We start from the raw sequence: 15,234 nt of genomic DNA on the forward strand, positions 1-15,234 counted from the left end.
ACAGATAATTGATCTACAGTCCCTTTAATGATAATACAAGACAATTTTGAATAGGTTATATTGGACCTTGATTTTGAAAGTAGCTTGAAATAAATGGGCTTAACACGAATATCTTAAATCCGTCCAAATCTTTGACTCATGAGAAAGCAATCGTGTCCCGTCACATGTCCATACACAATATGGGTCATTATATACGTCAGCCAGCAATAAATACTAATTTATGAATTTTACAGTGTATTCCCACGAAATTTATAGCACATTTATGAAATTTACAGGACCTTAAAAAACATTTTTTTTAATTAATTAATGGTCAATGCAAAGAGATTATACAAAAAGGATGAATAAATTCAAGCTGTCAAAGGAAGTACGGAAGGAAGGACGTGAAGGAAGGAAGGAAATTTGTATCAATATTTTACAAGGCAGAGAATAGTAAATTGCATTTTAATAACGTCCATCAATCTTTGTTTAAGACAGGCGTTTGCCCAGAAGAGCGTGGCCTAAATCCGGGTATTAACATGAGGCGATCATGGTGATCAAGGGCAGAAACATTGTCTCCAAGACGGAAAGCAATCAGTTCGGTTGCTTAGTATGGTTGCATATACGACTGAAGAGAATTGGAAGTTCATTGATAATGATAATAATAATAATAATGGTAATAATGATTATGAAAACAATGATAATGATGATGATCATTAATAATCTATATTAATCTATATATAGATTTTAATAAATAGCGCTGAAACTATTCACTAACGTTGTTTTCATGCTGCACTTTAAGAATCCTACAATACTAAATTGTTTTTAATGAAATAGAAGATGTGCTTTGAGTTTTTATTTGATGTTGTCTAGGGAAGGTGCTTTCCCAACTACCAGGGGCAAGCTATTCCAGAGTTTTGGGGATACATAATGCTCATTCACAGAGTTCAATAATCAAATTCCGTCCTTCCTTAGATCTTATGGCAATGGATTACACTTTTTAACCAACCCAAAGATGGTTAAAATCCTATCCTGCTGACTGTTGGTTAAAGATATTCCAATCCATTCTGCATGCGATTTATTTAAAAAAAAAGGTAAAAAGCCGGTATTATAGTTCCATTGGTCTATGACACAAAACGTATATTTATGAAGGGCACAGACGAGAAAAATTTCGGAGGTGGATCCATACATCCGTTTTCATCCTCCCCTGCAGAAATGGACAAAATTGGAAAAGAACGGGAGTGGGTAGTATCTGTAGCGGGAATATTAAACGGATGTTTATCGGAAGACTAGCCAATCAAAGTAGATGGAATTAGATGACAGCGCCGAATGGTTCCGGGGGACAATTGCGAAACGGACGCAAAGCGGAAACAGCGGATGAAACGGATGTACCACGTACGCTATAACGGAAACAAAGCGCTTTGTATGTTTTGATTACACGAAATGCATACGCTTATCTATTTCCGTGCTACTAACGATGTACAGACGTTCCATCTACCTCATCTTTCCTCCCTCTTTCCCTTTTCAGCGGCAGTGTGAGTTGCGAGGACGCAATGCCATACAGCGGATGTTTAAGGGGTGATAACGGACATTGAACGTTTGTTTCTCGTATATGTCGCGGATTTATACACCAAACATGGCGGAAATTTCATCCGTTACGAGAGTTTTTTGCAGCTCAAACTTTTTTTTCGCGCGGATGAAACCACAGTGATGTCCGATGAAATTTGGGTATGAAACACTATGCAATGAGTACACAACGGATGCATACCGTTTTCCAAAGGATGGCATTTTTAACGTTTTAAATCCTCTTCGCACGGTAAGTGCAGTGGGACTGTGCCTTTCATAATGTAATGTCCATTATGAGGGATTGTCCTAATGAGTTTGTCCTATGCGTGCCTCCTCTCTCGGGTATACAAGTGTCAAATGACATTCCCCTCTGGTAAATTACGTGTTTAAATGACTTTACTTCATGAATGAGAGACTCATCCAAAAGCATTCTCCAACGCAGTCCCCTGAAACGTTAAATGTACTAGCGATCACGCCATAACCTTCGACGTGGCGCCTGTCACGCTACATCTTCCAACTTGAATGTGGTCACGTGTCACTTTTGCGCGGATGACGCCACGCACTCCATCTCAGGCTTCTTCCTTCGTCTCTCTCCATCCCCCTCTCGTTTCTTCTGTCCGTTTCCCTTTCCCTTTCAGTGCTCCATTTCTCTCTCTACACATACACACTTTATACACCTACATATACGCACACACACACACACACTCCCAACACTCCACATACATTACATTCAAATACAACCAACAGACACACACACACACACTGATATTCTTGAGGATGTTGCAGCCTTGCAGCTCAGAATCAAGCTTTAATTATTAATTACCTTTAGAATAAAGCGGCTTACTTAATTAAAAGACAAGTCAACCCCAACAGAAAGTTGATTTGAATAAAACGAAGCAAAACAACAAGCATAACAATGAAAATTTCATCAAGATCGGATGTAAAATAAAAAAGTTATGACATTTTAAAGTTTCGCTTAATTTCACAAAACAGTTATAATCCACATCTTGGTCAGTATGCAAATGAGGAGACTGATGACATCATCCACTCACTATTTCTTTTGTATTTTGTTATATGAAATATGAAATATTCTAGTTTTCTCCCCATCGCCAAGTGAAACTACGATTAACGATTAACTAAAATTAATGCATGTGGAATATGCATTGTTTAATTCTAAATGGTTCAGGCAAGTTGGTCCTTGTGTCAAATCTGTAAAAAATGAAATATTGTATAATTCAAACGATAAAAAAAACAAAATAGTGAGTTAGGGACATCATCGCTGTCTCATTTGCATGTCACCGAGTTGTGCATGTTTCCTGAAAAATAAGCGAAACTTCAGAATGTCATAACTTTCTTATTTCACATCCGATTTTGATAAAATTTTCAGCATTATGCTAGTTTGATTTTTCTATATGAAATATTAAAATCCATATTTTTCCGGGGTGGACTTGACCTTGAACTGTCGCAAATGCATTCACAGAATGTCCGGGAATTTATGTGGGTGTGGAACAATGGGAGAATGTGAGAGAGATAGGGATGTGTGTGTGTGCTTTAAAACAAAATAGCCTGGAAAAGCAATGCTTCATAGAATCTGAGAGTGACCGGACAAAGCAACCCCTTTCTCCTCCGTAGACTAAAGTACTCCAAGGAACATTTGATTAAATCAACATTTGTAAGACGGACCCTGGTCTCCAACGAAAGCAATTCCTCAAACCTAATTAATGTATCACTAAAATCATGAAAATAGATAATACGTGCGTAAAAAGTAGGTTGATATGAGAAACAGAAAGAAAATTTGCAGAAAAACAAGATTTTATAGAAAAAAAGATAACAGAATTATTCTGTGGATAGCTTTAAGAGGAAGTTATCTGCAATTTAACTGAAGAGATCTATTAAACAAATAAAAACAAGTTTGATTACTGGAAATTTGCATAGACCAAGTACCAATTTTCTGTGATTTTACAAAATGAGTAATATTCTTGAACATGATTTCCTGCACACCTTTTCATGTACCCCGTAAACCCTAAACACATCGAATTTTTGTTGATGGAACTATTCGCTAGGAAGTCAGTATGTCGCGTGTCCAGGAAGTTACATTCCCAGTACCTCGTCCCCAATGTCAACACTTGTCTCGAGGGGGCAGTGGGAGACCCCCTCCCTCCCCCCCCCAAAAAAAAGAAGACTAGACAATCAATATCTGCACACGCACGCTGGTGAATGTCAATGCCTCGACCTATTTTCGTCCCCGTTCACTTTCGTCAGTTTCGTGCGAAACATGTCCTCTAAAAATCAAAACAACAAACCGCAGGCGTTCTGCCCATAGGCGTTGGTATAGGGACAGGGACCCTGTGATTTTTCGAGTATGAATAAAAAGAAAAAAAAAGTAGAAGAAAACATGGAAAAGGGGAAGAAAGAATAAAAATTAGTTTAAAGGGGGGGGTGACTCGTGTTAATGCTGCCTCTGCTATAGTCCATAGACCTGTTTACTAACATATTCACATTTTATGCATACCACATTAACAAAGGTTGCCCCTAACACCAGGAAAGCTTGCCCGAGGTTTGCCCGACATAGCAACAACTAATGTGTGCAGAGTAGATTCCAAGTATTGAAATACCATTGTTAGGTACAGGATATACCTCGGTCACATTTGCTCTACGGCGGCCGTACGGCGAGTCGAAAACAGCCGTTTTGACGTTATTTTTGTAATAGCTACATATACATGGTTTTAATGATAATGAATAAAACGACCGTTTTCGACTCGCCGTACGGCGGCCGTAAAGCAAATGTGACCGAGGTATAGATGGAACAACCCGTTACTAGGCCCCGAGGGAAGAAACATCCATAAATTTGACTACATTAGTAAACCGCTCTATTGAAAAAGGGTCATCTTGCTCCGATCACTGAAGCAAAACAAAAGCTACAAAATGTGGGGAAGTTCCACTTCCTAGAATAGAACTACACCTGCTTGCTATGGGTGAATTAGCCATTATGTTCGCCCAATCACTGCTAGAATAGGGAGTAGTAATAATTCCTGAAGAATATAAAAAAAACTGTGGGTATGTGGGCGGCAAGAAATCAATGCTAAATATATTACTCTCCAATATCATTGTGGTATTATTAGATAACGTCAAAACAGACCTTAGGTCTGTATCACAAAGCTTAGCAATGATCGTAGAACATTTTTCTACGATTGATTGCATTGACTACAATGTAAAATTAATTGCAAACATCAAGCGTACGATTAATCACTAACCTATGTGTTAAGCGGTCCCTGGGGGCGCAAGTGTGCTCTCAGCTTTTGTGTTCCTTGTCTTATCAGATTTACCATTTTCTCAATTTCTTATTGATAATGATTTTTGTTATATTTAAACGGCCAAGATTACCGTGATAATTGTATTAATTCCTGAAAGACCTCGAGACGAATGTGCTCTTGGCATTTGACCGTCTTTCATTATAATGTAGAGGCCTATATATCTAACAGGCCCTGGAATTCTTGATATATCATAAAACGATAAAATAACAAAATGGAAGAAAAGCAAAAATTATCGGAGGCGGATGAAGATGGTAATTATCACGTGTAATAATCCGTGATAATAAGCCAATTTAATTGTTGAAAATAAACATATATCAAGGGGGTCGGAAGTGATTAAAAAGGCTGTGTAAGCTGAATGATAACTTCGTGAGACGGTTTAAGCAAAGTCAAGTGTTTGAGGTTCATAATATTTACTCTTCTGCGTATTCTGGGTGGCGTTCAAAAGCTACATAAGTGTTTGCAAATACTGTCAAAATGGCTCAATTTTTTTTTCAATAGTGCTGCATTGGAATAAACGAGTCAATATCAATTGTGTTTATGTATCTATCCATGCACTTGCTGGCTCCTTGGGACATAATTCTGACACAAGTATATAAAGGCATTGTAGACATCAAATTACCATATTAAAGGACAATAAGAGAAACGCATCCCCTATCCTGTAGTGTTGGTCAGGTGGGTAATTCACAAACATGTAACAAAAATAGATTTTCATTTCAAAGCGTGATATTGTTTTCCTCTCTCGCTTAATTTTGCTCACTGATTATTTAGAAATTACCCCCTGTACGCCACATTTTACCCCCCTTAATTTTTAAGCGAATGCATGGTATACAAGAAGGATGTGTATCACATGGCAGCGGTGCAGTTGCCCCCCGGTCCCTAGATTTTGTAAAGAGCTTTTTTTACTGAAAATTTTCACACACTTTTCAAAAAAATGTTTTAAAACTCTTCGATTTCACTCAGAAAATTATGCAATGATGACAAGCTCGGTCGGTCGCTTCATCCCCTCGCTTTTGGGTTACTTCGATTTTCTTTCGCGCGTCTCCTCCCACCCCACCCCTCCGGAAAAAATTCTGCATACGGCCATGTGGAACCAATCTCGAAGATGAATGCTAATAATTAGTCTTCTCTGTCTGATTGGAGGCCGCTGACAGGGACTATTATTGATAGCAAACAATAGACGGTGTATACAGGTATAGGGTAAGGCGAGAGATAATGGCGCCGTGAACATTTGGCATATTTCGGGGCGGGTGGGAGAGAGGGGGGTGAGAGGGGGAGGGACAGTAGTTCGTGTTTATACAAGTTTGTAGAATTCAAATGGGGAAGGACAGTGACTGAAATATACCGGGCAATCTCAACAACATCAAGAAATAAATCAAGAAATGGAATTACCTGTCGTTGTTGGTGTTTCTGTTGTTGTGAGTAATGTACAGTTGCTCGACCGTTTTCTGGTTGCATTATCGACAGTTGTTGTACAAATGCGTCCATGTATATCCTTTCTCCCTATCAAAAATAATAAATGGAAACAAATAAGATCACTAATATCTAAAGAATATTTATCATTAAATAGCATTAAACAGCATAAATTAAATACTCAAACTGGAAAAGGAAATTATTATAGCAGAAATTAACTCTTACAGTCTCGTACTACAATAATATTCCAATAGCTAATTTCTATCATAAAATAATAAATAACTACAGGAAATAAAACATGTCGATGAAAACCGCAAATGTCACCCCGGCGAATCCACCTCAAATACCACATTACGCCAACCGCCATTCTTATACTTCAACCGTGAATATGCCGGGAGTTACGGTATACCTGGTTATAATGTTTAGATATTTGTGGTTGATGCGCAGGTATATTACTGATCTGACCCATGGAATCAATTGTCAGTGATCCACTAATAGTCCACATTAGATGCAACATCGATTCGAGTGACTATAATGATTTACATATATATATAAGTCTGAATTCAGTAAGTTTTTCCTCACTCAGTATGTACTCGATTTGTTTGAACAAGTGGAATGCCTCTGGCCGTCTCACCTGCATCACGCAATTCAACATAGCAACAGTGCTGACTTTTAAAACTACTATAACTCGCACAAGATGTTCAGTGATACTTGGTTACTCTTATTTCCATGTTTTATGAACAAGACCAATACACTTACAGAGATAGGATGGTAATTCAACAAATACCCCCAATGTGGCCAAAGTTCATTGTTCTCACATGACCTTTGACATTGATCATGTGACCTGAAACTTGCACAGGATATTCAGTGATACTTGATTACTCTTATGTCCAAGTTTCAAAAGTCAGATAAATAAACTTGCAAAGTTATGATGGTAATAATTACAGATACCCCCATTATGGCCAAAGTTCATTGACCTTTGACCTTGGTCATGTGACCTAAAATGCACACAGGATGTTCAGTGATACTTGATTACTCTTATGTCCAAGTTTTATGAACTAGACCAACATACTTTTAAAGTTTTGATTGTAATTCAACAGATACCCCCAAATCGGCCAAAGTTCATTGACCCTAAATGACCTTTGACCTTGGTCATGTGACATGAAACTCATGCAGGATGTTTGGTGATACTTGATTAACCTTATGTCCAAGTTTAATGAACTACGTCCATACATTTTCTAAGTTATTAACCTCAGGTTAAGATTTTGATGTTGATTCCCCCAACATGGTCTAAGTTCATTGACCCTAAATGACATTTGACCTTGGTCATGTGACATGAAACTCTAATAGGATGTTCAGTAATACTTGATTAACCTTATGGCCAAGTTTCAGGAACTAGGTCCATATACTTTCCAAGTTATGATGTCATTTCAAAACTTAACCTTAGGTTAAGATTTGATGTTGACGCCAACGCCGCCGTCGGAAAAGCGGCGCCTATAGTCTCACTCTGCTATGCAGGTGAGACAAAAACCACTTTCTTATCCATGTCAAAATCTACGTTTCGCATGTCTCCAGCCAGCTGCCATAGTCATGATTGTACAGCCCGCCGCGAGCTCAGGCGGGCATATGATGACCAGTCGTACATGCATGAAAGCGGCATTTTAACAATTTGGAATGGAATGCAGGTGTCGCATGAAAGAATTTTGCACACGAAAAGCAGATCTATAGGGCCTGTAACACAAAGCTTAGTAATGATTGTAGAACAGTTTTCTACGTTCGATTCTATTGACTATAATGTACAATCAATCTTTAAAAACCGAGTCTATGATTAATCTGTAACTTTTGTGTTACCGGACCCTAAATGTCACGTCCCCGAGGTTGGCGAAAACTCGCTATTATCAGAAAAAGGAGTGGTGATCTAAAAATACAAAGGTAGTTTTGAAACATTTTTAATTTGTTGGAAACTTACAAACAGACAAGGTCACGTTCATGTTGTTACCGAGGCAGCGATTCAGACTTGAATCCTTTCGACAGATCATATAGACACCGGCATCGCTCTCCGACACACCTTGGATCCGGATACCACATTCATACTCATATCCTAAGCCAGTGTTCGTTGGTTCGCTGAAACTGACAACCTGGTATTTGTCAGTATTGTTGCACGGACCGTGCGGGGTCCTGCAGTCAAAATCCGGGCAGAGGTGGTTTGGATCCGGTTGATACCGGTCATGGACATCATAGATCACTCGGCCTTCTTTCCCGATCTCGGCAGTCTGTAAGCGATCTTTCGGTTGGACACCTGGAACAGAAGACAAAGAATAAGATCCCCAAATTATATTAGTGGCGGATTCGACATCAACCGTGTGAGGAACTCGCAGCAGGGGCCCCGTTTCATAAAACGTTTTACAATAATAAATATACATTAACATGTTTAAAGCTAGCGAAATCATTCTCTTTGATTGGCTGATGGATATTATAACAAGTCTTTGAAACGGTACCCAGGTCTCGTCCATCCATGGAGGGAGGAATTTATCGATAGCTGTTTAATGATTTGTTACCCCCCCCCCCTTCTTTGTCTCTGAGAAAAATATTGATATATTTTCGAAGCAAGATTGCATGTAAGTATTCAAAAGATCGCCCCAGTATTATGGCATATTTTCGCTGCCGTAGTCGACACCGACGTGGTTGACGGGCTTGAATCGGTATAATGCGATAGCTGCATCTACCGAGGTTAATAGGCCTACATGAGTGCCAGCTTTAAAAAAAAAATCCCATAAAAAAGACAATTTTTTAGCACCTTTTATTTGATTAGAAGAATCTTTGTACCTCAAAATACATTGCAAGCCCGTGTTTTTTTTTAATAAGATTTAGACCTAGATTTTAGGCGGGGCATTCTAATCACATTTTATAATCATGGAAACGATGCGTATCTTCCTAGATTACGTTAGCTGAAAATTTATGATATTCCGATTTGAAAAAAAGAGGACTATTTAAGCACTATTGAACATAAAGGAAAAAATATTTTGAAAAGTTTGGTCACATATATGTGTTTTGATAATTCTTGGTAATGGCATAGTGGTCTCTGGACGCTGAAACAGGGGGTTGTGGGTTTGGATCCCAGCCATGGCATAATTTCTTTCAACAAGAAATAGTCCACAATGTGCTGCACTCAACCAACGAGGTACATGGAAACCGGCAGGAAGTAATTCCTTGAAATGCTGTGAGCACCCGAATTGGTAGACTAGCTTACAGGAGCGCCTAGAGCATTGAGCTGGATAAGTGCGCTATAGAAATACCATGCATGTAACATTACTATTAATATTACTATTATTACGATAACAAATAGCACAAGCAAATATGGAATTCACCGCATTATGGGTGAATTTCACGCGCGTCATTTAGGTGTTGAACCAAACAATAGCTTCATCCAAAACAGAGTACATAGACAAGGGGAAGCAAATTCAAACATTATTATTGTCCCCTATACGACAAGGCATGTTTCTTTCATGTTGCTATCAACACACTCGTCTAAAAACAGGTGCAATTCTGCTCCCTTCATAATTACGCGACACTGGGAGCTCTTTTTCAAGTTTTGTGTTGCAACATTGAACCCTATATAATATTCACTTTGCAGTGTACCATATTCATATTAGGGTGCAACCTTGCACACTTTACGCAACGTTAGGGAGCTATGTATATTTTCAACACAAAATTCATTCAACCTGTAGGTGCATTTTTGCACCTTAAATATTCTAAGATTGCAAAACGGGTCTTTCCGGTGCAAAGACGAATGAAAAGGTGCACCGTTTAAACATTTTTCACTTGGTTAAGGTGCAAGATTGCACCCACAAAATGTACTACTAGTTATGTACTGTACTACTGTTAAATTTGGGATGACAATCTAAGTGCTTATCAGACATTTCCCAACTTCAACGTTTGTCCTTATTAATCTTAAAGTGTACATAAAGACTTGAATCCCCAGTAGTCATGGTAGTATTCGCATTATTTTATCGTTGTAATCTTAAGATTTTAATAAAATGATGTGTAGGGAATGTATTTCAATGTCGATTCTCTTGTAGGAAAAAAAGATGTGTGTCATATTTTTAACATAGAGGCCTATTACCCGACATTATGATTACTAATTCCCCATGTTTGATTGATTGCATTTATTCTTTTTCATTCCAAAATTCAACAAAAGTTACAATGTGAAGCAAAATACAAAAAAAAAGAAGTGAAAAACAGGAACCCACTGGAAAGCAAAGCTTGTTAGTATGGGTTCCCTGCAATAAATAGTTAATTAAAGTGTATCTTTGATCAATGAAATTCAAATCGTAAATTAAAAAGGTTTGTACAATGAAAAAGAATACTAGTGGGTCAAGCTTTTTATGCCTACTCACTATTTGACAATTATCAACAAAAATTATTCTAGAATAACCCTGCTGTATAAAACAAATTCTGAGTTCAGGAGTGTGTGAACAGACAATCACTTGACAAGACAGGACGAAAACTAAAAACAAAACAAAACAAAAAAGGCTTTATGTTTATGGTCAATGATTCTGATAAGTCGTATTGCATTTACGAATTGATTTCACAAAGGCAATTGAATTTTGATCCCTCTATGCATGTAGTAAGAAATACAACACAAAAGGAAAATACGTTAGGAAGAAAAAGAAAAGTTATATGCCTATCAGCCACGTAAAAGGAAGGAAGGAACTTTCTGAGTAATAGCTCGATTACACCATGGATCATGATTACACCAACGAAGCCGACCCAAAGCCGACCGATGATAATGTCATTGGTAATAACGTAATAGCTTTGATCGGTCTGGAGTCGGTTTCGTTGGTGTGACTGTAACTAAAGAAAATATACTTTATTTGGAAAAGATTAGTACCTGCGGGATTTTTTTTAAATCAAGCTTTTTTGTAGGGATGCATGGTTTTCATACAAACGGTAACAAGTCTGACAGTAAGTTAATTAATAAAGGTCAAGTCCACCTCAGAAAAATGTTAATTTGAATCAATAGAGAAAAATTCAACAAGCATAACACTGAAAATTTCATCAAAATCGGATGTAGAATAAAAAAGTTATGGCATTTTAAAGTTTCGCTTATTTTCAACAAAATAGTTATATGAACGAGCCAGTTACATCCAAATGAGAGAGTTGATGACATCACTCACTCACTTTTTTTGGTATTTTATTATATGAAATATTAAATATTTTGATTTTCTCATCATTGTCATGTGAAATGAAGTTTCATTCCTCCCTGAACACGTGGAATTCCATTATTTTAACATTTTGTGCTTCAGGCAAGGAGGTCCTAATCGTCAAATTCGTAAAAATTGAAATATTGTATAATTCAAACAATAAAAAACAAAAGAAATAGTGAGTGAGTGACATCATCGACTCTCTCATTTGGATGTAACTGGCTCGTTCATATAACTATTTTGTTGAAAATAAGCGAAACTTTTTTTTAAATCAAGCTTTTTTGTAGGGATGCATGGTTTCATACAAACGGTAACAAGTCTGACAGTAAGTTAATTAATCAGTGGCAAATCGAGGTATTATAGGCCTAAAGTTTATAGTACATTTGATGCTACAGCAGTGAGGGATCCAGGTGGGGGCATATATCCGGTCGTGCCCCCACCCTGTGAGAGCCATTATGTTAGTCACGAACCTACAACAACGTAGGTCCATGATGTTGTTGTGCGGAGGGGGGGGGGGGGTAGAATACTGGACAAGCAAAACAAGTTTTTCACAATTGAGTCCAAAATAAAGGTGATTTTGGTTTGGAAAATTTTGACAAGCAAAAGAGGAGGGTATTTCAAGAAAAATGTGATAGTTGTTTTTGTTAAATTTCTACTTTTTATAGCAAGCTAACCAGATTTCCAGGGAATACTGCCTATTGTACATCATATAGCACACGCAGCACCGACCAGAGACAAATAATGGGGATGGTTCATATGTATATATATAGGCCTATATATATATATATATATATTCATTCATATATATATTCATATAATATGTTCTCTTGTTTATAATTGTTTATAATTCCTCAGATATGTTGACTCCCACACGTGTATACATCTATAATAAATCTCTGTATATATATATATGACAATGGTAGTAATATAATTACATAAAATTAATATCTCTATCTATAAATATATTTAACTGGCAATTGTCAAAATAAGTTTTTTATATCATATAATATGTTCTCTTGTTTATATAGTGTAAAATAATTAATAATTATAAGTAACCGTGAAGCATGTTTAGATTATTTTAGAGGCCATTATATTCTATTATTATATTATTGTATTGTATTTGTACTTTGTTTATATATTCATAGTCCTGAGGAAGATCATGCATTGATCGAAAGCTTGATTAAATGGAGAAGCAAGGAGCAACGACCACTTCGTAGTCATTTTTTCCTCTCTCTCTCTCTCTCTCTCCTCTCTCTCTCTCTCTCTCTATATATATATATATATATATATATTATATATATATATATATATATATATATATACTCTAAAAACAAGAAATGTTAGCTAAAATAAAAATAGGGCTAAGATAAAAATAACCCCTATCATACTTGTGTAGGTTTATGAGACATGCACATAACATGATGAAAAGATTGAACTCCGGATTGAACTAATGCTATATCCTTTTCCTTTTAAGATAGGCCTAGATCTACCGGTATATATATATTATCACAGGGAAGTATACCCCCAACAAGATTTCATTCGAATAGAAAGAGTGAACTCATACAATAACGTTGAAAAGAAATGTCATAACAATTTAATTCTAGATCCTATCTAGCAATTCTAGGTGTCTCTGTATTTGAGTTTTAGTTTAAATTGATAGGCCTATAGACGAATAGGAATATTTCTGATGAATCTGTGGATAAAAGCTCGTACAAAACAACGCTGTGTAATTGTTTAATGTTTACTAATAGTGACTATGAACCTTACATTCCAGTTTAAACATGGAGCTAACACAGAGCTCCATGGTTTAAACATAGAGCTATTGGTTTAAACAAGTGTTTCAGAATTTATTTTTCTTTATCTAATTCTCAATAAACTAAGCATGTCTCATTTTTACTGTGTAGTTGAAGGCTTTTAGCACAGTATAGCTTACTTGCTTACCTGCTTTACAGAAAAGCCACGACGACACGAAGATAATAAATCCAAGGGATAATCCGTGAAGCTCCATCATTAAAACTGATCAATATTACGAGGCGCCGCGTACAACACAAGGCCAGCTAGCCCACACGGCTTTTTAGAGTTTTTATAGTCCACACACAGCTCACACTCTATAAGTAGCTATGTGTATTATTACGCGCAATGCTCCAAGATGGGCCAAGTAATGCAAAAATTGATATCACATGTTGGTTCAAAAAATCGAGCTTTAGATATATTTCACAGTCTGCGATTCAACACTAGGTAGTTCTGCTGCAATGCGATGCAGAAATCTCTCCCCGGCCTGCCCTTGTTGTCGGCTACCGTCGATTCCTTGTAAACATACAGCAGCGACTGTTGTTAATGATAACAATAAATAATTGTCAATGCAGTTATCAATAAATAGAACTCTATTAATACAACTGCACTATGACCGCCTTAACGCCGCGAACATTGCGTGTTAGCACGAGCAAAAATTGAGGTGAACACGATGAAGGCTAACAATCGAATGTTTCAAGACCTCCTGTTTGATGATCTTAACATGGTCTACATGTAAATGACAAGATCCCCACTTCTCTAGCTCTGGCCTCGCTCGGCAGACAGTTCAGATGCATGAGCGAACACGACGTCACTAGGGCCGGGGAATCCCCGTTAATACCAGGCCAATTTGTGTAAGCGAACTTGTCTCCCGCGGGAAATCTGGGCGGTGATGCGCTTGACCTTTCGGCGGTGTGTGGGGGGAAAGTGACATGCGTTGATCTGAGGGGTGGATATGGGGGCGACCCCCCCCCCTCAAGAAAGTTAAGAATATGAATGTATAGAAAAATCGCAATTTGTCGTGTCAGTATCTAAAAATAAAGCTTCCTTTTGAAATAATAGGCAAACATTATACCCCACTTGTTACGTCGGCCTATATGCGCAGGATCTCCGGCGTAGCACAAACATAAATGAATGATATTAAAGCCTGTCAGGGGCCGCGAAACCGAAGGGGAGGCTTGGAGGCTTCAGCCCCCCCCCCCCCACCCCCCACTTTTTCCCCTCAACCTGAGTCTGACGTTGAAAAAGCTTACTGTAAATTTCTTGAATTGGTAACAGCTCTATATGAAAAGAATTTCCCTCTCCTAAGCAAGAAACAAAAAGATAGAAGAAAATATCCTCAGATGCCTTGGGTATCCAAATCTTTATTGAAATGTATCAACAAGAAAAATAAACTATTTTGTAAGTTTAAACTAAGAAGAACATTAGGAGCAAAGCAAATATACTCTTGCTATAGGAATATTTTAACATCTGTACTACGAGACGCTAAAAAATCATATTATGATGAAAAGTTTAAGTCAGTCTTCAAAGATATGAAGGGAATTACCTGGAAAGTTATAAGACAAACGCTAAATTCAAAACAAAAGAGTCAGGGTCCCTCTAAACTTATAGAAGATGGGGTTTTGACTGAAGATCATGTACAAAGGAGTAACGCTTGTAATCAATTCTTTTCATCAATAGGAAATCATTTGTCATCTAGTCTTCCCGCTAGTCAAAAACTTTTCCATGATTACCTTGGTAGTCGACTTCCCTGTTCATGTTTCTTTACTCCTGTCATTGAAAAGGAAGTGATTGACATTGTTCATAATTTGAAAACAAATAAGGCTGCTGGGTATGATGGACTATCTAACAAGCTTATTAAAGAAGTCATTGATGTTATTGTTTCTCCTATTACCCATATATTCAATTTATCTATTGTACATGGAATCGTTCCTTTGAGTATGAAGATAGCCAAAGTTGTGCCGATTTACAAA

General features: G+C 37.4%; 1 protein-coding gene across 2 annotated transcripts in view; it reads right to left on the minus strand.

The window, feature by feature from the left end:
• Positions 1 to 14,030, minus strand: part of LOC121405921 — a 40,328-nt gene extending 26,298 nt beyond the window's left edge. For both annotated transcript variants that reach the window (XM_041596918.1, XM_041596917.1), the window contains exons 1-3: positions 13,412 to 14,030; positions 8,236 to 8,565; positions 6,246 to 6,356 (exon numbers count right to left, since the gene is read on the minus strand). In XM_041596918.1, coding sequence (XP_041452852.1) covers positions 6,246 to 6,356; positions 8,236 to 8,565; positions 13,412 to 13,481 — 511 coding nt within the window. In that variant the 5' untranslated portion in view covers positions 13,482 to 14,030. The remainder of the gene's footprint in view (positions 1 to 6,245; positions 6,357 to 8,235; positions 8,566 to 13,411) is intronic.
• Between the last annotated feature and the right edge of the window lie 1,204 nt (positions 14,031 to 15,234).

This window comes from Lytechinus variegatus, chromosome 19, assembly GCF_018143015.1.
Source record: "Lytechinus variegatus isolate NC3 chromosome 19, Lvar_3.0, whole genome shotgun sequence".
NCBI classification, from domain to species: Eukaryota; Metazoa; Echinodermata; class Echinoidea; order Temnopleuroida; family Toxopneustidae; genus Lytechinus; species Lytechinus variegatus.